A 25,265-nucleotide genomic window follows, 5' to 3' on the forward strand; every position below is an offset into this window, starting at 1 on the left:
GTTTATTTGATTCCCTCGCCCAACCAAAAAAAAAACAAAAAAGGTGAAACCCAATTAACCATAAAGCAGGAGTGATTGGTGCTTGGGAGGGTCTTGTGTAATGTCACAATGTCACATCCTGTTCGGTTACCTTTCTATTTATTAGCTGTATTATATATAATCCCAGTGGACACTCCGTATTTCATCTTTTTTTCCCGCGAGGGAATAAGGAGAAGTTCTAGAATGTATATGTTGTGTTATAATTAATTAATATATGCATAACATGTGTAATTGAGTTTAATATAACTACTGTTTATATGATAGTTTATAAAATAAATATACACATGTCATGATATTATTTACTGTTATATGACTAACACGGTACAACATATGTATTCTAAATTTTTTTAAAAATAAAATAGAAAGAGAACAAGCTTAAACCTACCCAAAAATAACAACCATATGAAAGCTCAGAATTAGCTAGTGAAACCTATAATTAATTAAGATACCTATGTCTTATGACTTACATCAAGAAAAAGAAAATTATGAATATCAATTGAGGAGAAGTAATTTACCGTTGTCAAAAAGTGACGCCGACGCTCAAATTTGCGAGTTTGTCAGCAACCACCCCTCTTTGAAAAACACATTAGAAGTGGTGGGATGAATCTTTTTTAGAAACAGGACAAATGGCGACCAAGAAAAATGGCTTATGTTATCATTTCACACAAGCCTAACTGAAGCGGGTAGATGTGGTGGAGGTCGCATTCTCTCCATTCACATACGTAATAATATTTTTGGTCTCCAAAATAAAATAAAAAAAAAGAAAAAGAAAAAGAAAATTCCAGATGAACAAAAAGGTAGGAGTAATTGGAGGCGGGCGAGTCGGCGAATGGTCCGTTGCATTTGTCGCATCAGATTCGCCGCGTCTCCAATAAAAGGGTAGTTTTAGGTTGTAGTTTTCGGCCTCTGAATCTGAAGCCGTCGGTTTTGATTATTGCAACAAAATTTAATTTACACTTGGCTTAGCCTCTTTTCTATCTAGTCAATAAACACCACCGATCCCGCACGGTGAACACTAAACAATGCCTTCAAAGCTAAACTAAAGTAACGCCTTAGAAAGGACGTAAGATCTTACGTCCTTTCTTAAGCGTGAGGAGAATGTACAAATATTCGTAGATCCTAGATCTCACATCATTTTTTAAGGTTTCTAAAAAATTTGTAGTCTACATAAAATTAAAAAGATTATGAGCTATGAATATTTTATAAACCTTAAAAATATCTATGCGTGTGTTAGAAATCTTGAAAAGATTTATACCTAAGAAATTTAGTTTACATTTGACCTTTTTTTTATTAATTAATCATTAAGAGAATGTACAAGTAATATTTTACTCTTTTGGCCATTAACAATAACAAAAACATAACGACTTTTAGAAGATAACTTGATGTTTAAAAAAATAAAGCATGAAATTTAAAGATTATCATTTCATGACCGGCACCCAAAAATTAACCCCTTTTTTTACGGTGGAAAGAGGTTCGATAATGCCATTTTTGTTTTCATATGGAATGTTGATGCTTCACACAAAATTGATCTTATGTGATGTCTTGAAAAGATAATGCCACCCCGGGCAAAGATGATAAGATTTTGAATGGTTCTCTTTCACGAAAATTTTCTCGCCACTATTTTCTTGAAAATAGAGTTACGTATCATATACTAAAGTTATTGGCTACTATATTTTGAACTATTGGTTCCTTTCACACATTTTTTTTTCCTTTGCAAACAAGTCATGATCTGAAGGGAATAATATGGTCCCAACTTTTTTTGTAGTGTCCTGCAGAAGCTCTTTCCCATCCCAGTGGATTAGGAAAAGACCCAAACTGCATCGGGTTTCCATCTAATCACATATACCCCTCCGAGGTGACTTATGTCGGCATGCCCCTCACTTTACACAGGCAGCAATGGTGCTATTTCAAATTGATACCTATTGTTATACAAATTCAATTTTGAAGCTATTGTTATATTTATTTATTTTTTAATGGCAGGTTGAAATTGAAAATTATCTGTCAACGACGTCAAAACTTGGAAATGCTATGCTTTGACGATTGACCGACTTAATTAAAATCCAAATTACCTCTAGTTCAAGTAACATATAAATATTTGATTAATATGTGCAACATAAAATCAATTATATATCATGCAGATTTTATGCGAATTTACTATTTCGCCATATGGCGTAATAATTAATTAGACAGAAATACTATAATGCTATGTGGTATAACAGTAAATTTACATGAAATCTATATTTTAGTATCTGTACTTGCAAATCTCTGTATATATAACTACAAAGTAATGCAAAAAAGGGTATGAAAAGCTTGACTGTAGTTAGGCAAATATTTGAGAGAGTAATTTGGTTGACTAAGAAAACCGCTGGACTAGGAATAATTATTTATTTATTTATTTTTAAAGAAATGTATGTTGTGTAATTATGCACAATCATTTAACAAAACTTTGATTTATATATGTAACATTTAAATAGTCGTAACGTGGGGACAGTTATATGACTTTTAACGAATTATGATAATTAGGCAGACATTAAGTTGTGTAGCTCCATTTCCTGACATGAGCACTAATATATATTTAAAAAGTGTTCGCGAGTAAATAAATAAATGTAAATGAAACAGTGGATGGCGATTGTATCTCAGTTTCTGTACAGCTAATGTGCAGGCTGTTCTAGCCTTCCAGGGCATGACAAATGGCATGGATGGACCGGGATCCCATAATTTAAAGCACTCTCGTAATTATTTGTCAATTCCAGTGGGTTACCTTTTAGCCAAAAGTGGTTAGGAATTAATTAGAAAATTAAAAGTTGAATAATGCGAGAACTTCAAAAGGCCAAGGTCCACAACAACGACCAGGATTAGCTTGACCGTTGATTGATTCTTTGAGGCTTCGACGGTTCCTGATCGCGGGTTGTGCTGCTAAATCATCGAACACGTTGCATTAACTAAGTCAAAAAATTCAGGCAGTGATTTGTTCTTTTTTTCTTTTAATTGTCAAAGTCTTTGATTCTCTGGAATATGTATGTAATAGGAAAAAGAAACTTCTAAGGGCAGGTTCGTTGAGGCTTCCTTAGTCCTTCCTCCTTGCCACACTTTTCCTTGGCTATATAAAGCAGCCAAGCCCCTTCTCCAAGCAATTCCAAGCTCATACTTCATTAGCTCTCTGTACTCTCTCTGACACCAAAAGAAAAAAAAAATCATTATTAAATTTTGTTTGTTTTAATCTTTCAATCATGGTTCTTTCAAAGACATTTTCCGAATCCGATGAGTCAATTCACTCCACCTTTGCCTCTCGCTACGTCCGAAACTCTCTTCCTCGGTAAATATAATTTGATCGTCTCTTCATTTTGTAATATATATGTGTAAATTTTTTCTTCAATTTTATGTATTTGTATAAAATGTTTTTATTTTTTTGGTTTTTAAATTAAACATTGTTGTCGTCTGTTGATGCAGGTTCACGATGCCGGAGAACTCGATACCGAAGGAGGCGGCGTACCAGATCATAAACGACGAGCTGATGCTCGACGGGAATCCAAGATTGAACTTGGCTTCCTTCGTCACAACGTGGATGGAGCCTGAATGTGACAAGCTTATGATGGCTGCCATTAACAAGAACTACGTTGACATGGATGAGTATCCTGTCACCACCGAGCTTCAGGTGATTTTTCTTTTTACACGTATATATTCATTAAAAAAACAATTGCGATGTCGTTTTGGACTCTAAAGTCTAAACTCAAGCCCTTCTGGGATGGAGTTGGATCGGAAATCAGATCCTATTCCGATCACTCTTTCTCTATCTCTGGAAATTAAAAAAATAAAAGAAGTTACTGTACTTGGCGTATTGCGTAGTGCGTACGCTTCTCCACTTGGCTCATTAACTAATGTTTTTGTCTCGCGGAGAAGGGCGCTGTCTATAATTTCCGAAAATGAAATAGGAGGCCCACCAGAAATTAAGGCAATAAAATATTCATTTAAAACATTTAAATAACGCTAAAGTTTGAAACATGCTTAGAAGAGGAAATGACGCCGAAGATTATGGTTATGTAGAGAATATTTGGTGTGTGGATGGAGAAAGAATCTAGAGTATTTTTATTGCACTAATTTATGTATATATAACATACATGTATTAAGTGAGTATATTATAACAAAGATACTTTATATCTTTCGTCGGTAGCAACAGAAAAAAAAAACTAAAAAATATGATTAAAAAAAAAAACTTAGTAAGAAGAGTTAATTTCACTGTGAACGTACGTAATTTTTTGTTACTTTTTTTTTAATATTCTATTGCGAATTTACTTGGGCTGTCACATATGTTGGTGGTCAATTCATATTTACTTTTAGGTACTTCAGAGAAACTTTTTGAAAAATATAGAGTTTCTTTTGACTTTTTTTTTTTTTTTGTTAGTTAATATATACTTCTGAAAATTTTTATTGTAAACAATAATAAAAATTAATTCATAAAAAATTAAAATAAAAAGCGAGAGAAACTAAAAGTCAATACGCGTTAATAATAACACACAAGCAATTAAACAGGAAAGCAAAGGAAAGAGATTATTATTATAAATATTTCACGTATAAATTTCAACGAACTTGAACTTCAAACTTTACTGTTCCATAAAGTTGTCAGCATTGTAAAAGTGTGTCCATAACATTATTAACTCATCCAAATTAAAAAAAAAAATTGATATTGAAATTTTTAATTTTTAATTTTTATATACAGAATCGATGTGTGAACATTATAGCCCGACTGTTCAATGCTCCACTGGAGGACTCCGAGACGGCTGTCGGAGTTGGAACCGTAGGATCATCGGAAGCCATAATGTTGGCCGGCCTTGCATTCAAAAGAAAGTGGCAGAACAAGCGCAAGGCTGAAGGAAAGCCCTTTGACAAACCCAACATTGTCACTGGAGCGAACGTTCAGGTATCATCTATATCATACTGCTACTAACTGATTCATTCATCAATACTAATTAACCACGATGACCTATTTGCTTAAACATGACCAAACTTTATTACTAAATAAAATACACGAGCATTTAGAAGAAACTTAAATAATAAATCCCCTGCACAATTTTACAGGTCTGCTGGGAGAAATTTGCAAGGTATTTTGAGGTGGAGTTGAAGGAAGTGAAGCTGTCGGAAGGCTACTACGTGATGGACCCAGCCAAAGCTGTAGAAATGGTGGATGAAAACACTATCTGTGTTGCTGCTATTCTGGGTTCTACTCTCAATGGAGAATTTGAAGATGTCAAGCTCTTGAACGACCTTTTGACAGAGAAGAACAAGGAAACAGGGTATGTCATGTGCCATTAATTGTTGAACTAGAATTGAGAATTTGAATTCATCCGTGTACATTATTATTATTGGTATTTATATTTATGCTTACGTTATTCCTTGTTACGTTCTTTCAGATGGGATACTCCAATTCATGTTGATGCTGCTAGTGGTGGCTTCATTGCACCATTTTTGTACCCAGAGCTTGAATGGGACTTCCGCTTGCCGCTGGTGAAGAGTATTAATGTTAGTGGCCACAAGTACGGGCTTGTGTATGCTGGTATTGGTTGGGTTGTTTGGAGAAACAAAGAAGACTTGCCTGAAGAACTCATCTTCCACATCAATTACCTAGGAGCTGATCAACCCACCTTCACCCTCAATTTTTCTAAAGGTATGAATCCAAAACAGTTCCTCTCCATTACTTGCAGCTTGTCTTTGGCAGCATAATTTGATTACTTTGCGTTACTGTCAAGTTTAATTTAATTGTAATATTTCACTTGGTGACCTGCAGGTTCTAGCCAAGTAATTGCTCAGTACTACCAACTAATCCGCTTAGGTTTTGAGGGATACCGCAATGTGATGGAGAATTGTCACGAAAATGCAATGGTGCTGAAAGAAGGACTAGAGAAAACCGGCCGCTTCAACATTGTGTCAAAGGACGAAGGGGTTCCGTTGGTGGCATTTTCTCTCAAGGACAACAAACGCCACGATGAATTCGAAGTGGCCGAATTGCTGCGCCGTTTTGGTTGGATTGTGCCAGCGTACACCATGCCCGCTGACGCTCAGCACATCACCGTGTTACGTGTCGTCATCAGGGAAGACTTCTCTCGCACACTTGCCGAGCGCCTTGTGCTCGACATCACAAAAGTGCTTCATGAGCTTGATTCGCTTCCTTCAAAAGTGCTTGTACCTGCTTCTGAACAGAATGGAAGGAATGGAAAGAAGACTGAAATTGAGACTCAGAGGGAAGTCACTACTTACTGGAGGAAATTCGTCTCCGAAAGGAAAGCTAATAACAAGAATAAAATTTGTTAAGACCCCCCCCCCCCCCCCCCCTTTTCATTTTTTGAATTTTAGTATTTTACATTTTATTTTTGGTATATGAAACTGCTGGCGTGTAGCATGTTGACGATTTTGATTATTTGTATTTTTTCTGAGACCTATTGTTAACTGTTAAGACCATTTACTAAATCAAAGTTCATCTATATATTCTTATTTCATCTGTAGTAGTTAGAATAGCTCTGGCATGTCGCATGCAGCAATTTATTCATCTGTGATAAGGGTGAACCTCGGTGGCCTCGGCGTCCAAGCTACAGCTTAAAGCAATCAAAACTGTGATCGAGTAGTCACCACCATATATTATTCGGCATAAATCAGTGTGTATTCTCTACTCTTCGGCTTTGTTACTAGAGTGGTGCTAACGCAGCAATGCTATTGGCACACCTCTAATATCCCCCTGTTATTTCTTGTTTACAAGCTAACCCCTCAACTAAAATTACCCCTCTGCACCCGTATGCAGTACAAAACCGTACAAAACCGCACAAAACCGCAAATGAAGCTTGACGATAGAAATTTCTATTATATAAATGCCCGGATATTAGTTATCCTCCGCAGGTCCAATATATGCGGTTGGATCAAATTGAATCAACCCAATGCTCTTAAAACTTTTGCGCATTAAACTTGTAAAATGCAACAAATATAATATTATTTTACTATAATTAAAGAGCCCTAATTATAGCTAGTTATCTGCCTTTTAAATTATCTTTATATGAAATCACGTGAACTATAAACCTACACTTATTTAAATAATTCATTCCTATGTGAAGTCTTGTCAAGTCAGAACTCTAATTATCATCAATTTTTAAGTTTTAATATATTGAAATCTTTTTAATATTTTAGTGATATCCTCACTTTATCAAATGAGGATGCCTACAATAGAAAAACTATATATATATATATATATATCTTCTTCTCAAGATTTTGATGCATACTCAAAAGATTCCAACCAAAAAAAGGTTAATCTTTTTTTTTTTCTCTCTCTCTCTCTTTCTCATCTTTTTTCATATTGACTATTTTTATTTTTTGGAAAACTAGTGTTTTTGAGTTTTACAAAGAGAAAGTTTGAAGAAAATAGAGATATTAATTGCTGCAAAGAATTTAAGGAGTTAGAAAATTTTTTAAAATTGAAATATTTGTAAATGAAAGGAATGTTTATTTAATTTTTTTTAAAAAAAAAGTATTTTGGTATTAAGTGGAGTATAATTGCAAAGGGGGGATTTAAGAGGATCTGGGTGGGGTCCAGATAGTCCATTTACTTTTCTATTCTTGCTCCTTGGGCCTCTTAATGTTGCAATCCATTTACTTCTGGGGCCTTAACGGCTTGGCAGGCCAACCCTCAAATTAAAATCTAGCCAAGGCCTTGGCAGCCGGGTTCTTCCACCCCAATCAGATTCAGGCGTTTTAAGATTAGAACATTCCACTCGACACAAAATAATAAATATTAATTTTTTAAATTTTTATGCAAGCATAAATCAAACTCCGCTGTAATTCCAACCCTCTTGCATCATTTCAAAATCCGTTGATTGAACTAATTCATTAGAACACGCACACAACCAAATCATAAAATACGTATCCAAAGCTTTTCAATAAAATTGGTAGGGCTACTGATTGTTTGGATTAGAATTGCACGGTTCAAAATTAGTACGTTTTTATTTGCTCGTCAGTGTCAACTGTCAAGAAATATCATTAGGTCCAATTCAAATCCAAGTCAATTCTACAACCAATTGAACTAAGTTTGGTAATATTGCAACTTTAAGTTTTGGAATAAACTAATTCAATGAATATATTAATAAAAATATACATTATCATTTCAATAATTTCTTGAGTATTCCTCAATTCAAGCAAGTATATTATATATATTACATAAGCCACACGCACTTATGCGGCACCCAGGGGCCAAAACCGTAGTGGAAGGAGCATGCGATTATCATTCAAAGACCTCACTAGACTAGAAAACATTTGCATGGCTCAAACTTTGCTCGTTCACACTAATTTTTCTTTCCACCCACCAAAAGCAGCCGCTTCAATCCATGGGAAATCAACAAAGCTTCAATGAACAAAGAAGAAAAATCCTCCGCTCATGGACCAAAACCAAACGTGTCGGCTTATAAAAGCATCGACTTGCAATAACTGATGCTCAGAGCAAATGATTATAATGATTTTCATTGAATACCCAACGCCACAGAGCCATAAAATTCTTCCACGTTTCCACAACCACCGCACTAGCAAGATACCCACTAATATTTTTATGTCCATCTCTTTGACGGTTGTGTATATATATATATATATGCTTCCAACGTTTGCCCAATTAAATTCAGTGTTCGATCAAACAGAACTAACATAAGTCCACTAATTGAAGTGTGACGAGAATGGTGAATTCTAGCATGAAGACTTGCTTTGTCGCTTTGTTTGTGTTCTTGCTGGTTTCTGAAACTCTGATTGAGGAAACTGATGCGGCAGGAGAGTGTGGGAGGACTCCGATACGGTCGGCGGCGGCGAGCTTGACCCCCTGCTTGGGTGCGGCCCGAAATGGCAGGGCTAAGCCGCCGCCAATATGCTGCTCAAAACTCGGTGCTTTAATAAGAACCGCCCCAAGGTGTCTTTGTGCCGTCTTATTGTCACCCTTGGCAAAGCAAGCTGGAATCAAGCCTGCCATTGCTATTTCAATTCCTAAACGATGCAACCTCAGGAGACCCGTTGGAAAGAAATGTGAAAGTAAGTGTCCATTAAGATATATATATATATTTTTTTAAATTTGCAAATAGTCATGTTATATTGTTACGTCCGTGCATTTTCACGACACATTTAATAAGCGACTAAATATTGTTTCATTCTCTGCAGGGTACACAATTCCATGAGAATATCAGAGGCCCATTAAATGCTATGAATGGGAGAGTGCGTAGTTAACAAATAAATAAATGGTCCTTGGGCGGGTTTATCCGGCGGCCCATTTGGGCTCTAGTAGTAGTTATTTATGCTTTATAAAAGACTTACTGGCTTCTTGCGGAGGCTGTTGCTGCTTAAATTAAGGATTTGTTCCTTCTGCGCTTGCTTTATTACTATCTGCTGATAATAATAATAAAAAATAAATTCTCTTTTTTTTTTTTTTTATGTCTTATTTCTCTTACTATGTTTTCCGATCAGAACATGCTTACGAACAACCTAATTTGCATCTGATTTTAAGAGATTGTGATCAAGTGTTTGAAGCTATTATAAATACTGGAAGGTGGGGTATGACCGTATGAGATCTAGAGAATGCAATCGCTTTCTAATTGCCTTCAAATCAAGATTATAGAAATTCCACATTAAAAAAAAAAAAAACTGATAGTACAGGGACATAATTACCGAGTTAAATTGTAACAACGTCATGGAGCCAATAAATAATACAAAGTCCGTACCTTATTAATATTGTATACTACGTGACATTATCATAAATTATCATATATTAAATAATTGGTATATCTTATCTTTTCTCTACAACACGGTAAATTTTTTTCACTATCAAAAACACTAAAATTACTACTACAACTTAATCATATACATCATACATGATGCATCTTAACGAATAAATTACAAAAGCATCTACACATTTTATTCAAGTCTTTTTTTTAAAAAAAATTTCTAGTAAAAGCCAATATATCTATTTAAAAAAAAAAGAATCTTACTTCATTTATTAATTTTTTTTTTAGAAGAAACATATTAGTGATCAGCTTGACCATGTCAACCTCAACATCTTTATGACAAATTATCTGACCAAGATTATTACCCCAGCTTAACTATAGTGTGACAATTATTTTTCTAATTTAAATCTAAGGCGATTTGAATGTTAACCAATAAACAGCAGGCGTTTGTTGAAATTACAGTACAAATAATTTTATTTTGTTTGAACTGCTTTTCTCTTTCACACGCATATCATGTGCACACACACTGGGGAGGATTTCAAATTTGAAACTATAGATATTGTCGTCAAAAAACTACTCGCACCCACAGTCTAGATGATTGGAAGAGAAAAAAAAAAATTAATAGACAATTCATAACTTCATTCAATCAAAGTCAAATAATAAATAAGTTGTTTAATTCGTGCATGTGGAACCATGAGGTGCATGACCAGGAACACAAAATGCCCTTTTGCCAAGGGTGTGTAATCCAGCTGTCAAATGGGCCTAGCTCTCAATTACACCCTGATTGGACATCGTTGGAAAAGTATTTGAAAAAATATCCAGCTCAGCCCGGCCCATTATAGCCTCATCACCCGACTGTGTGGTTTTCAATTGTCAATCAAAATTTGGCACAAAACACCACAAACAACGAGACACGTCACACAAGCTTTTCCCTTTACCGTCCGATCGAACATCAAATAAAAAAATAAATGCCACACAAAAATCAATGTGCTTAGCACAACATTGTGACAAAGTTTGGACCATTCAAAGGGCATGGCCCCACGGTGGTTCCCCATTAGAATTCTTCTTCTTCCCCACCTTTCTTACACTGGGCCCCACCAGAAATGGCATGCCAACGGTGGACCCACCAGTAAAATCACCCCCAGCCTAATTTATATAAGCGGCCAAAAAAGAAAAAAAGAAAAAAAACAGTAAGAAAACAAAAAAGATTTTGAAGGCGGAAGATTGTTGATTGTAACGGTAGTGCAATTATTAAGTGTATCCTTGAATTTTCATGATTTTCTTTTTTCATTTTAGGATTAAACAATTACAGTAGAAGTTAGGCACATATATACTTAATAATAGTTAGCCTAACCCATATGATCTATATAGGAGTACGAATGAAGAAAATTACGAAAAAAAAATCATAATTTTAGAAAAATATCACTTCAATTAAATTATTGTAACATGCCCCAAAAAAAAAAGTCTGTGATTTGAAAATTTCGTAGAATTTGTTATTTTTAATTCTCATGAGTGTATCACTCAAGAGTAGAGGTAGGTGTTTCTCGTATTAGTATTTTACCAAATAGTAGTAGGGTCGATCAAATTAATTAAACCCCACAAAAATCGAAAGGAAAGCAATAAAAATAAATTAAACACCGCTAGAAAAGAAAAGATGCAAGAGGTGGAAGATGATATGAGTGAAAAGGCCCCACAATGTGTAAGAAAAAAGTTGTAAAAAGAGAAACGGTTGGTAACAAAATCAGAAGGAAGAGAAGAGAAGAGAAAAAAAAGGGAAAAGCTGAAATTTGAATTGTGTCTCAGCATGTTGTTTCTTTACTTTTTCATGCAAACAAAACCAAACATGATATCATAACCATTGCCATTATTCAGCCCCCCCCATGTACCAAACCCCCCACATTTATATAACCATGAAAATAAAAGAGAGAATGAAGTGACCCCATTTTTCTTTTTTTTCTCACCATATCCCAAGAAACAAAAAAAAGTTTCCTCTCTCATACCAGTTGACTGACTCCTTTTCTAAATTTTATCTAAACTCCATTCTTTTTCCCCCATTACAGTTACATAAATACCCATCATTCTTGCTCATTAATTAAGAGGCCCCCTCTTACCTCAAGTACCATCATGGGTGAGCTTCACTCCATGGCTTACTCAAGCAGCCTCCATGGCTCTTCTCTCCTCAGTTGGGATCTTCAAAACCTTGGAGTTTTCAACGCAGACATGTCCTTAGGTATTCATACTATTCTGTTTCCTTCATTTTTTTTTTCAGTTTGTTTCTTTCTCTTTTTGTCTATGCTTTCACGTTTTTTTTTTTGTCTCTAATATTAATTTTTATTATTATTGCTTCTTCAATAATATATAGCTGGCCACTTGAATTGTTATTTTTGTGTAGTTATGGATGAAAGTGCGCCATTTGTCTCTCCTCTGTTGGATCGGTCTGATGATTTGTCAACTGGGTATTTGGAAGATGCATTGGTTGAGTACAGTGAGCGGTCCAAAAGAAGAAGGTTGCTGTTGTTTAGTGACGATGATGACGATGACCGTCAAACAAATATCATCTCTAAGGATTTTGCCATGGTAAAATTTATTAAATTTATCCATGAATTTGAATTGGAAATATATTCTTTATTTTAGATATGCAAGCTCATGATTTTGAGGGTGCGTGTAACAGTCCTGCTGGAATAATTCGAACAGCAGCAGCTGGGGCCTGTCTGAGAATTTTAGTTGCATGAGCCAGATACCAAGCTTTAATGGAGTTTCAGGTAATTAATCAATTACTAGCAATATATGTAAGTAGTAATAAAAAAGATGAGTGCTTTAATTTACAAAAAAATTTAATTATAATCTGAATTTGTCTTTAGGAATAATCATTACATCATATATTTATTGTTAGATGAACTGCGCATGAGCACATCAGTGAGCAGAGTCAGTAACGAGGAAGCAAACTTCGTACCAGCCGAGATCAAGACACCGGAAGAGATAAATTCATCCGCCATTGAGGCTCTTGATTCGTCATCATCAGCTAATAAAACCAGGTCCATTTTCGACAAAGACGCTCTACCCTTTTCAGCTGGTAACACCTCTTAACTCCTATTCTCATGTTGCAATTAAATTAAAAATTAATAGCAGTTTAATTAATTTGATTAAAACCATCGTCTCGGTCGGCGCATTTTAAAATTTAAAGGCGTTGACGACGATGAAAAGAGAAAGAAGAGGGTGGTTACGAGAGTGGTGTATCCATTTGCACTGGTGAAGCCAGGGGGCAAAGAAGGAGACGTGACGTTACACGACATTAACGAGAGAATTCTGATGCCGCCGACGAGGCCGGTGAGGCATCCGGTGGGGGATTTTGCTTGCAGGCCATGTGTTTCTGCTGATGGTCCAGGCCTTTCTGGGAAAGCTGTGGTTGCCCTTACAAGGATTCACACTCAAGGGAGTGGCACAATCACTATCATTAGAACCAAAGGTTAGTTGATTAATTATCAGGTGATTAATTAGGATTGTTATTATTACTGGTTACTTAAATTAATTATCCCAGCTCTTTTAGTTTCAAATTCAAGCTGTGTTTGAATTAAATGTATAGAAAGGGAGAGTGGTGTATGTAACTAAGCAAATATATGTGCATGGTTTACTTCTATATCTCATTTAGTTAATTTTCCTTCATTGAAGCTTCTTGTGTGCGGCTTATTTATAGATTTAATTCGTAATAATTATGGGAAGAGTGGTTTGATCTGAACTCAACAAAAATAGGAAGTGTGTAGAAGAAAAAAGAGAAAAGTAAGAAAGAAAAATTAGAAAGGAAAAGAGAAGCAAAGCCAAAGCCAAAGCCAAAAAAAAAGGCCATATCCAGAATAAAGGGTACAAGAATTTATTTTTTGACGAAGGAGACAGCAGACCATGCCGATGTTGGGATATCTCAGGTTAAAAATATTTTGGAAGCTCATGAGAATTGGGAAGAAAGAACAGAAGATCACACTGGGCTGGCAATTTTGTCAGCTTCATGTGGGGTACACACACTTCAGGTGAATTCAAAAGAAACTCTAATTCTATCTTCAAGTGTGATTATTTGAAAAATAATTATAATAATGAGATGAAATTTATATGTATTAATCAAACTCAAGCACAGTACAATCTTACTGCGAATCCCACTTAAGCTGCCTTCGCGCGAATTAAAAGAATTACTTTCAGCGATAAAATCTATTCTCCGCCGCTGAAATTTTATGTTTAAAGAATTTATAATAAGGATACTTAAAAAGAAAATTTCAGACATCGGCACCAAATCAATAAAGCTTCTACTTGCGAAATAATTAGTAAGCTTCCATTAATATTACTGGTTACATACAGAACAAATTAAGATTATTAATAGCTAGCTATGAGACGTAGGGAGAATATTTAGGCTTCCATCATATATGAAATTCATGGAGGGAGCATCAAAATCAATCATTACTGCTCTAATTTCTTTGTGGTGGGTAGCTAAATTCTTCATTAACATTGAATGTGACTTCTTCCTTTTTTAGTCAACACCCACCCATTTGAAAAATTTCATCTCAAGGCAATATCTAATAGGTCGGACCCCCATCTAAGCTCACCTGCTCTGCCTTTCCCCACCTACACTGTGCACACTTAATCACCACCGTGCATTAGTTTGACTTGTTACGAATGGAAATTAAGTACAAGACTTGATTTACACATGTTGTGTTGACTAATGTAGACGAACCCTTTATTTTTTTAACACTAATATTTTTAATTTACCAAACGCTATGTAATCAAGGTGTCTATTAGGGCCACTTAATTAGATGACGAATGTCATTTTTATTATGGCACTATTATAGTGTCATTATATAGCGTTTGGTAAATAGATATGTCTAATAAACATTAATTTTTTTAAAAAAAAAAAATTATAATTATTACTAACAGCTGTATCCTGTGTGCAAGGCTTGGCTTGAAAATTTGGTGGAGAGTGAGTAGTGACATCTCTTTCCAACAATTATTATTGATATTTAGGCGAAGAAATCTATTAACCTTTTTAACCATTATATATTTATGGAGATGCAACGCATGTTTGTCTATAAAGTCTGATCGACTAGACCCCAATTGGATGATTTATGTTATTTTGCTTGCTTTCAAGTTTAAATTCTCGTTAATTATTCATCTATTCTCAAGGCAAAAAAGAGTGAATTAAAAAGTTATTTGCGTAGCTTGGTTGCATCCATGTGCCGCCTTGTAGTAAAAGTGAAAATGGCTTAAATTTATGAAATCTAGCCAACGACACGAATACGGTACCGGACACTTGTATGAGAAGTATGAGTTAAAGGTTTAATTTTAAGAGGATACCGATTTAATAAATATACAAATTTATGTGACTTTACACCGTGGTCATTTTGATCAAATAAGTCATATAAATGGATTAGGATTCTCATGGATTAGAATTTTTTTTATCTGAGAAAATACACTCACATAATTAGTAATTAATAAATAAAGATATAATTAATTAATAAATCTTGACCGTATATAAATAAAAGCATATATATATATGTCAAAACTGTAAAGATCTCTTTAGTTGTATTATTAAATCAAAATATTGAATTGTTTTTAGTTCAATCTCATGTTTGGACTGAGGTAGTATAAAACAAAAAGTTAGAGTTATCTAGAACCCACTTTTTTTTTTTTTTTTGGAGTCCCCATAAAAAGGTTTAAACTTATCTCATACCCTCCTGATAGTAGAAAACAAAATTTTTATATTTTTAAATTAAAATTGTTTCCTAAAAAATGAATTAATTTTTAATTTGGGCTGTTTTCGTTAAATTAATGGTACCTATGTAAATAGCAAATTGTTTTATAATTGAATTAAACTTTTAATCAAGTATAATCCTATGCTACACTAACTACAAGATAAATAAGGTAATAAAATTAATTATAATCCAATCTGGGCAATCTCAGTTTAATTTCAATTATGTTATAACCTAGTTAAAACGTTTTTTTTTAAGTAGTTTATTAATCCATCATTATTACTGCAACTTGTCCTTTTTCTCTTTTATTGGCGAAAAGGGAAAACAAAATGAGAAAAGAAAATCATAGGTATTCGCGAGAATATCTTTTGCTTTTTCCAAATCCCAAACCAAATAGCGGAGAAGAGATTCACCCGATGTCATTTTATTACAAATTCTAAAGAGATACGATTAATTTATAAAACATTATAATTTTTCCCAGATGCTTCTGCTTGTGTACGGTACTCGTGCTAGTGACGTCAAAAAGGTCTTTTTGTGATGTCAGATATACGTAAAACATTTCCAGGAATGGAGCACCCATTTTGGGCCGACTTCAGATCTAATTGGTTATCGTTTTACTATGAATGTGACGTTCTGGGCCAACTTTCTAATGATCTATGGATTCGTTGTGGCCTTAGTGCGCTGTCTTATTTACGCTCTTCTGTTGAAGTCCAAAAGTTTCATTCTAATAATTCGGCGCAAATCTAATCAAAGATGCACTATAAAATGTTCCCTCGTCACACGTGCGTCATGTGGTCAAATTATTTTACTCAACACCCACAACACATGGCAAGAAAATTATAAAAACGGAAAGGAAAATAATAAACAAACTCAAAAAAGACAAAAGGACGACAGAAATGCAGCTTTCAATCGTCGTTTCACGCGTTGAATTCTGCTTCTTTTAGTCTTGCGTGGTCCCATAAGAAATAATAAAATAAAGAAAAAAAGAATGGAAAGCTGGTCATTTCTCCTCCTCCCCAACCACTTATTTTCCTTAGTTTACTCCCTCTCCACTCATTTTACTCCCCCTCCATTTGCATCGTTACCGGACGACAGCCGCTTCTTATTCTCGCCCAGCCCATTCTTTTTTTTTTCTCGCCCAGCCCCATTTGCTTCGTTACCGGACGACGTCCGCTTCTTGTTATCGGACGACGACTACTTCTTGTTCTTGCCCAGCCGAGATCTACAACGAACACGATCGACTCTTCTTCATCTACGACGTCGCTGCTTTTGGGGAATGATCTTCTTGTGGCTCTTCAGGCTTCTAAGAGACTTCTAGCTGTTGCTTGCTGCTGCAATTGTAGTGACCCATCCGTAAGCATTTCTTTTTATTTTTTTATTTTATCTTATGGATGATGAAATTTTGAGACTTCTAGCTGAAGAGTCCATTTATGCTCTCTTTGATGGTCGCAAATTACCTTTAATTAATTATACTATCAAAATATTCTGGTCCTTGCAACTTGAGATAATTTGCATGTTCAATTCAATCTTATTTCAATTCTCAGTGCTACCGATTGACAATTTGAGATCATGACAAATCCTGATAAATTTGGGTTAGTTCAGAAATAATAATGAGCTGACCAAACCCAGGTAGTTGAAATTAATTTGAAAAGAAAATGAACAGCATAAGAGATTTAAGTTTGGAGTTTAGGCAGTGGTACATATATTTTCTAATAGTACTTTCTGTCCAGTAGAGTTGCGGGTTGGTAGATAGAAGATGGATTTGCTCGCACACAGATACAGAAGCAGTGGAGGCCATATTTGATTAATTATATAATTAATCAGTCAAATTGGATCGTAGTTGTTTGAAATCATTAATTAGATATGTTCGGACCACCGGCAAATAACTAAATGTAGTATGGTGAATCTAACATATAGAACAAGATATATATGTGTGTGTGTGAATGTGCACGCAAATTAATATACAATATATTGAGAGTTGAAGACTAGTCACTTTTTTCTAGAAAAAAAAAACATATTGGAGTACTTTGGGAAGAACATAATAATCAGTTCAATTTCAATCCTAAGTTACGTGACTTATTACATTAATTTTGATTGACTGTTTGAAGCCATTGTTAGATAAAAATTTGGTTATAATAGAGATGGCCGACTGAAAGTCCATAAGATCAATGTAAGTGCAGGGCAGGGAAATCAACAAAGTCCATAAAAATTTCAGAGTCTTCCTTCCCTGTATTGCATATCAATATATATTAACATTAGGAGTTTCTTAGCATAAATGTCTAGAATATTTATATGTGATAATATTTGATCTGAATTTTTCCAATGTAGAATTCAAATGCCTACTCAAAGCTGTTATGTTGTTTTCAAAGGACGAAACCGGGCATATACAATTCTTGGCCTGAATGCCAGATGCAAGTAAATGGATTCAAAGGGAATTCTTATCAATCTTATAAATCTTTATTGGATGCCGAAATAGCCTACAATGATTACAAAAAAAAGGCATGAAAAATTGCTAGAGACATCCAATATGTTAGAAACTACAAAATTTATTGTGGAAACACTCGAAAAGGGGGTGAAAACTGAAGTGCCTACATGCGACAAAACTATGCAAACTGATAAAGGCAGAAATGATTGTATTATTCTGCCTGTATTATCCATTGTATGTTGTATTTTAGGGATATTGTACACCGTGTTATGTATAAATTTAAATAATTTAAATAAAATGATTGTTGTGTATGAATTTTTTTCCTCTAGACCCTATGCATATGAGATATGAATTCTGTAAAATAGTTTTTTCATGTTAAAGCTAATAACATAAGAAAAGTAATTTTGTAAAATTATGTCCTTGCACACATTTGTGCAACATGGCTCTTTAAGTAACTTTTAATTCTTTGCACAAGGCTTCTGTTATCTACTAGTGAAAACAAAGCCTCCAATTTATATTAATATTGTATCACACATTAGCTTTGCATTCTCAAGAGGATACAAGAATCTGAAACAGTGATAAATTGAAGATGATTAGATTTGATAACTTAAACAGAATTGAGAATCTGAAGAAAGGCATGGACATAAGTATAAAAGCAGAAAGAACAGTTCAATTAAAGACGTGGACATGAGTATGAAAACAAAATTTAAGAGGAAGAATTATTACCTTTCACATAGCTGGAAATATTTGCACTGACTGCAAAGTTATTGGTGCCTATACAATATCACTTCATGACATTGTGAGCAAACAAATTGCAAGTGGACAACGATGAAGTCCTCCTTAACAGGGAAGATGATTTGTCCCAGCTATAGAAATTTAACATAATTTCAAAATTTTAAAGTTCAATTTAACACAAAACATTATTCCATCACTACAATTTCAAACATTTAAAGTCAAATCTAACATAATTTTAAAATTTTAAAGTTCAATTTAACACAACATTATTTCATCACTACAATTTAAAGCCAAAATACAAGTCAAGTATCATCATTGTTATCTTCATTACGTTGCTGCTGTATAGTAACTGTTGGAAATTCTCACTTTGAGATCCTTTATAAGTCATCGAAGGAGAAGAATAATGTAACTGCGAAGTATATGGTGGGATTGGTTGCTATAATACATAAAAATAAACATCATATTACATTACAGAAATATTAAAATATATGTATTCATTAACGACTTGTAAACAACAACTTACTGTGCGCCAATTATAAGGAAATGGTTGATAAATGTTGCTTCCACCGAATTGGGATTGGTACATAGGTACTTAATCAAATAATAAAATATATGTAAAATTCATATAAAAATCTTAAAACTAAAATTTAAATAATTTAATTCTTACATTATAATAGTCCATAGTGCTGCATTGGTTGAGATTTCCGTAAATAGTACTTCCTTCTTGTAGCGTCTACAAATGCGCAATCTTATACTTAATGACATATCCTCGAAATAAAAGAAAATTTTAAAAGAAAAAATTCACAAAATTTACCGTGGCTATGTTGCTCCCTTGTGTGGAGATTTCATTAGGCACATGATAAGATGATGGGGCATTTTCTTGTAAATCCTACAAGATTATTAAAGACAATTAAACTAAGACCAAATTACATTCTGCTTGCTTTTTTTGGAAGTACTTTAAAAGCGCCATAGCATCTCCTTCCTCAAGCTGTAATCGCCTTGTTTTGTTAACAAAATTTCTACAATCTTTTTCTAAGAATGACATATTTTCATACCCACCAACTCCAACAACAATAGAATTGAAATTTTGGGCAATTCTAATTCCTACACAATCATTTCTTTTAATTTGCTTTTTAGCGTTTGCACTAATTCTACGATTGCATGGGAAATACCTAGCTTTGTCTGGACTCAGTCCATGGTTGTATTGAAGATTTAAAGTTCGAAGAACCCATTTTCCATCTTCATTTAGACAACCTCCAATTTTTGCATCACAACCATTTTTCATATTCGGTTTCGGCTTCAATGCATTAGCAGATTTACTTTCTGACTTGCCGCTACGCCCACATGCAAATGTCGCATATTTTACAATTCCATCAGTCCCCTTCTTAGTACTTCGAACCTTCACAGGAAACCCATCTTGTTTACCATAAGCTTTGTAAAATGCAAACATTTCTTCATGATTATCAAATAACATTCCAAGAGCTGGCTCACATTTGTTTGGTTCCATAATTTCATTTACATCGTTAGCTCTTGTTTCTTGCAACTCTTCAAATGCATGCTCATTTTCCAAATACTCAATTTCTACAAAATAATTAACATTTGTATTAAGAAACTTATATAACATTTTGTCCAGTAACGAAAATTCCTATCAATTTAAATATATAAAACACATCCACAAATTTTTATAATTTATTCCATTATCTCCAGCAATTTAAATTATAAAATCCTAACAACTTAAATATATAAAACACATCTGGAAATTGTTATAATTTATTCCATTTTTTTCAGCAACTTAAATTAAAAAAAATCCTAACATATATAAAACACATTTAGAAATTGTTATAATTTATTCCATTATTTCCAGCCATTTAAATTAAGACAAATCCTAACATATATAAAACACATTCCGAAATTGTTATAATTTATTTCATTATTTCCAGCCATTTAAATTTAAAAAATCCTAACATATATAAAACACATTCAGAAATTGTTATAATTTATTCCATTATTTCCAGCCATTTAAATTAAAAAAAATCATAACAATTTAAATATATAAAAAGCAAAAATCTACGAATTTTTACAATTTAAATTAAATATTCTAACCATTTAAATATATAGAACACAACAAAAATTTTATTTGAATGTAGTGAGAGTCACCAACTTACCAATTAATCAGTACCAATTTTATCAAGGCCTCTGTTTGCAGATCCAGATCTAAGCGAGATGCAGAGAGGGAACTGGTTTTTCCTTCCTAAATGCAGATGGCTCACGTTGAGTAAATGAGAGGTGAGAGATGGAGAGAGAGGAGACAATTTAATTGTAAAATAAAAAATCTGTTTTCGTTACTTTTGTGGTTTGCTTTTGATTATTTTATTTTTTAAATGAAAAAAGTAATAGACAAAGAGAGACAAAAGATGGTGAATGCAGTTGAAGCAACAGACAAAGGGACCCATGTTTCTGTCATCCCTTTGTCGTCGCAGAGTTCAAATAGCAGAACTCAAAGGAAAAGCTATTTACCTCGACTTTAACCCCGAATCTGCGCCCCAAATATTGCCAAAAACGGTGTGTTTTGCTTTGATTGCTTTTTTGCTTTGACTCATTTCCTTTTTCTTTCATTGCTTTTTCCTTACAAGCGAATTGTTTATGCAATTAACTTGGCAATTCTCACGTTGAACCCCTTCACCTTAATATTAGCTTGATTGATCAAATTCTTGCATGCATGAGCATTAATAATTTACTCTGCAGGTTTTATTTTTTCTTGGTTAAAGATTACAGATATGATTAAGTTAGACGGCACTCGCCATTGTTAATTTGTTACAATCATAATTGTGAATCAAATAGACCAAAACTTACTTTTATTTAACGATTTACGAAATCTATTTCACTAGAAGGCATCTCATTAATTTCACCTGATTATTTAGCAGGTTTAAATATGATCTTATCAAGACAGATTTTCACATTGGCTAACTAAGAAGAAAAATCGACATTTAACGCTCAATCTTGTTCTTTCATGAGAATGACATTGGACTTAGAACAAACATGAAAAACAACAGCAAACGATGAAACTGAAGCAATATTTTCTTTATAGCATTGTAAACGGCAAAACTATAAATTAAACCATAAACAAAGGAACTCAGCTTATTTGATTCCCCACTTGAGTTTCAAATAAGCACCCATAAACAAGAAAACAACAAGTCTAGCTAGCATTGGGTCCGATCCTCATCGGTATATTATATTCCTCCCTCACCTCCTATATAATAAAGTAACAGGAAATAGAACTCAGAAATTGCAATTAGGTGGACTTGACAACTGAATAATAGTACGAATAAAAACCATAAACAGAAATGCTCAGACGACCACAATTTTAGCACCAGTAACACTTCCACCAGCAACAATTCCAGCACCAGTAACACACAAACACAATCAGCAGCAAGACAATCCCAAAACAGTAACACAGAAACACAATCAGCAGCAAACACAACAGAGTCTTGAAGGAACATTTAATGATACATGAAATTAATTTGTATTAATTAAAAATAAATTTATATGAAATTATTTAAATGTTTAAAACTTATTGAAATTATTTAGAGAGAGCAGACTGCCTTGAAAGAAGCGGCAACAGTGGACTTGAAGGAAGCAGCGATGGCTTCTAGATCATGAAGCCAAAAGGAAGCAAAGGTCAAAATCGGCAGTGAGGGGCTTAGAGAGCTCGGTCTTGAAGGAAGCGGCAGCGGCAGTGACCACAACAAAATCAGAAGGAAGCGGCGGCAGTTGTGGACTGGAAGGAAGCAACAATGGCTTCTAGATCGTGAAGCCAAAAGGCAGCGAAGGTCGGCAGCGGCAATAAAGCTACAAGGAAGCGGCAGTGGCAATTAGAATCTAGAAGGAAGCGGCAAAGATCCGTTTCTGTGGTTCGGCAAAATAAAGGAAAGGAAACATGGGTTAAACGCACCGTTTTCAATTTAATCAAAACGGTGCGTTTTAAATTCAGGGCGCGATTCGGGTTTAATATTTGGGGTGAGTAGCAGCGCTCTTATAAAAATTGTATGTTATGAGTCCAATAACTCAGTGAGCTTGAAGCAGGAAAAACTCTATTTGTTTTAGAGTACGAGTCGATTGGGTAGCTTACTGTTACAAAAGCGATGTTCGGAACGAGAAATCCAGGGAAATAGAAAAATAGACGATAAATGAGGTTAATTTAAGAAAATGATAAACATCAAAATAAAATGTACTCAACTACCTTGCAACAGTTGTAAGGTATCACCTAATTTTGTTTTTTTTTATGGTTTCAATTCTTGATCATTGGATTTAATGAAAAGATAGATTTAAGGGTAGAGATTTGTTTATTTGACTATTAACATTATGCTCCTTGCTATTTATCAAACACGCAAAAGAGCTAAAGAATTAAAACTTTTAGCACATAAGTCCAAATTATTTAAAATTTTATGTTGTTTAATTAGTAGTGAGTCTTAAAAAATAAATTTTATTTTAATATTATATATTTTATTTAAAAAATTAATTTTTAATATCATTTATTTATTAAAAATATTATTTAATATTATTTATTCTCATTTCATTTAATATTATTTAGTTACATGCTTATTGTTGTATTTAATATTTCAAAAAATTAAAATTTTTAAATAAAATAAAATAACTAGTAGTGAGCATTAAAAAATAAATATAATTTTTAATATTAATTAATTTTGTTTTATTTAATATTATTTATTTTTGTTTTATTTAATGTTATTTAGTTATAGACTTATTATTATATTTATTCTTTAAAAAACCAAATAATATTAAATAAAATAAATAATCAGTTGTGAGTTTTAAAAAAATATAATTTTTAATCAATAATATTTATTTTATTAAAAGGATAAATTTTTAATATTATTTATTTTATTAAAAATAAATATTTTTAATATTATTTATTTGATTTTATTTAACGCTATATAGTCATAGGATTATATTATATTTATTCCTTCATGAAACTAAATAATGTTAAATAAAATGAAATAATCAGTAATGAGTCTAAAAAAATTAATATTATTTTTAATAATTTTTATTTTATTTTATTTAATATTATTTAGTCATAGATTATTATATTTATTTTTTAAAATTAAATAATATTAAATAAAATAGAATAAGCAAGTGTGTGTCATAAAAAATAAATATTATTTTTTAATATTATTTATTTTATTTAAAAGAAAATATTTTTAATATTTTTATTTTATTAAAAATATTAGTTAAATTATCTAGTCATAGGCTTATTGTTATATTTTTTCTTTTAGAAGTTAAATAATATTAAATGAAATAAAATTACATTTTAATAGATCACCAACCAAACCACATAAACTTATAAATAAATTATAAATAAAACATAAATAATATTAAATAAAATAAAATTACATTTTAAAAAGTTACCTGCCAAAACACATAACGTTATAAATAAATTGTAAATAAAAAGGAAGATAAGGGGTTAAATGAAAATTGACAACACAAAAGACAAAAATAGGTGGTACCTTGCAACTATTACAACATAGGCGGACCCAAATAAAATTTATAAGTTGGTAAAATAATAGTACTCATGATTTATTACACTTGTTACTGATTAACTTCAAGTTTTAAACAAATAAAGCTTGCTTGAGATTACAAATTTAAAAATTAGTAAAAACTAAGTATGTTCTCACATGATGGACTTACACAATGACTCTACAAAATAAGGTGCCATTACATTTGACTAATCAGACAACAACTCAAGTACAAAATATATAAATAAATAAATAAATTATTATTATATGACTTATCACCTGCGTATTGAATTTTTTAAAGATCAATTACTGGGTCCCCTCGCCCCAACTATAGTGAAGTGCTTCATATATTTATTGGTCTTGATTTTAGTTTAAATCTTTCTTGTGTGCTTTTTTTGTTATATATTTTTCTTAAATATATATCGCATCACTTGGGATATTATTAAAAAAAAATTATTATGGTATTTACAAGTTTTTTTCAAGAAAATCTATTACATGTGACGAAAGTATTGTTACCATTAAAGAAAGCATATATTTATGAACAACAGAAACTAGTGTAGTTGAACTGTAGCAAGACCCTTACTATAAATATTCTCCTTTTTTTTGATAAATTACTTGGAAGTGTGGCATAACTTAAAATTACTGTAAGGAAGATTGTTAGTTTCCCTCTACTGAATTAATATAGACCGCTTATTCCCTTATTATTTTCATAATAGCTAATAACCCTCATAGTATCATAATTTTATAGTATTGTCCTTATTATTAAATATATTTTTATTCATATTTATTATAAAATTAAATAAATCATAAAAAATCAAAATAAAAAATTTAAGAAATGAAGATAAGAAATATATATATCTGAGTGTAAATTAAAAATAAGAATAAAAAATTTCTTGTAGCTTTTTGTTATTTTTAAATATTTTTCTTATAATAAATATATATTTTATATTTTTAAGATTAAATAATCAAGCAAATGAATCGTTTACCCCCTCTTTTCTTTTAAATTTTTGGTGTTAGGGAGATTTTTTAAATATTTTAAAAATAATAAAGAATCAAATAGTACATATTAATTTTTGTA

At 32.7% G+C, this 25,265-nt stretch overlaps 4 protein-coding genes across 4 annotated transcripts; 3 read left to right on the forward strand and 1 right to left on the reverse strand.

Annotated features, from left to right (window-relative positions):
• The first annotated feature begins 3,176 nt into the window (after window positions 1–3,176).
• On the forward strand, window positions 3,177–6,525 carry LOC102612842 (glutamate decarboxylase-like). The gene is given in 6 exon segments (NM_001288909.1): window positions 3,177–3,355; window positions 3,490–3,694; window positions 4,757–4,957; window positions 5,116–5,330; window positions 5,448–5,701; window positions 5,822–6,525. Coding segments are annotated over 6 exon segments (1,485 nt in total). The 5' UTR covers window positions 3,177–3,269; the 3' UTR covers window positions 6,346–6,525.
• A 2,143-nt stretch (window positions 6,526–8,668) lies between these two features.
• On the forward strand, window positions 8,669–9,475 carry LOC102613139 (non-specific lipid-transfer protein 4). Its single transcript, XM_006492216.4, has 2 exons — window positions 8,669–9,084; window positions 9,211–9,475. Exons 1-2 carry the CDS (start codon window positions 8,739–8,741, stop codon window positions 9,225–9,227), a joined length of 363 nt encoding a protein of 120 aa, XP_006492279.1. The 5' UTR covers window positions 8,669–8,738; the 3' UTR covers window positions 9,228–9,475.
• A 2,199-nt stretch (window positions 9,476–11,674) lies between these two features.
• LOC102613429 (protein XRI1-like) lies at window positions 11,675–13,433 on the forward strand. The gene is made up of 5 exons (XM_006492217.4): window positions 11,675–12,000; window positions 12,163–12,347; window positions 12,442–12,532; window positions 12,664–12,843; window positions 12,955–13,433. Exons 1-5 carry the CDS (start codon window positions 11,895–11,897, stop codon window positions 13,239–13,241), a joined length of 849 nt encoding a protein of 282 aa, XP_006492280.1. The 5' UTR covers window positions 11,675–11,894; the 3' UTR covers window positions 13,242–13,433.
• Window positions 13,434–19,569: 6,136 nt separating this feature from the next.
• On the reverse strand, window positions 19,570–20,283 carry LOC107174337 (protein FAR-RED IMPAIRED RESPONSE 1-like). Its single transcript, XM_015525134.2, has one exon. The coding sequence runs from the start codon at window positions 20,281–20,283 to the stop codon at window positions 19,570–19,572; it is 714 nt and encodes a 237-aa protein (XP_015380620.2).
• Window positions 20,284–25,265: the final 4,982 nt, after the last annotated feature.

The sequence above is a fragment of the Citrus sinensis genome, chromosome 2 (genome assembly GCF_022201045.2).
Source record: "Citrus sinensis cultivar Valencia sweet orange chromosome 2, DVS_A1.0, whole genome shotgun sequence".
In the NCBI taxonomy this organism is placed as follows: Eukaryota; Viridiplantae; Streptophyta; class Magnoliopsida; order Sapindales; family Rutaceae; genus Citrus; species Citrus sinensis.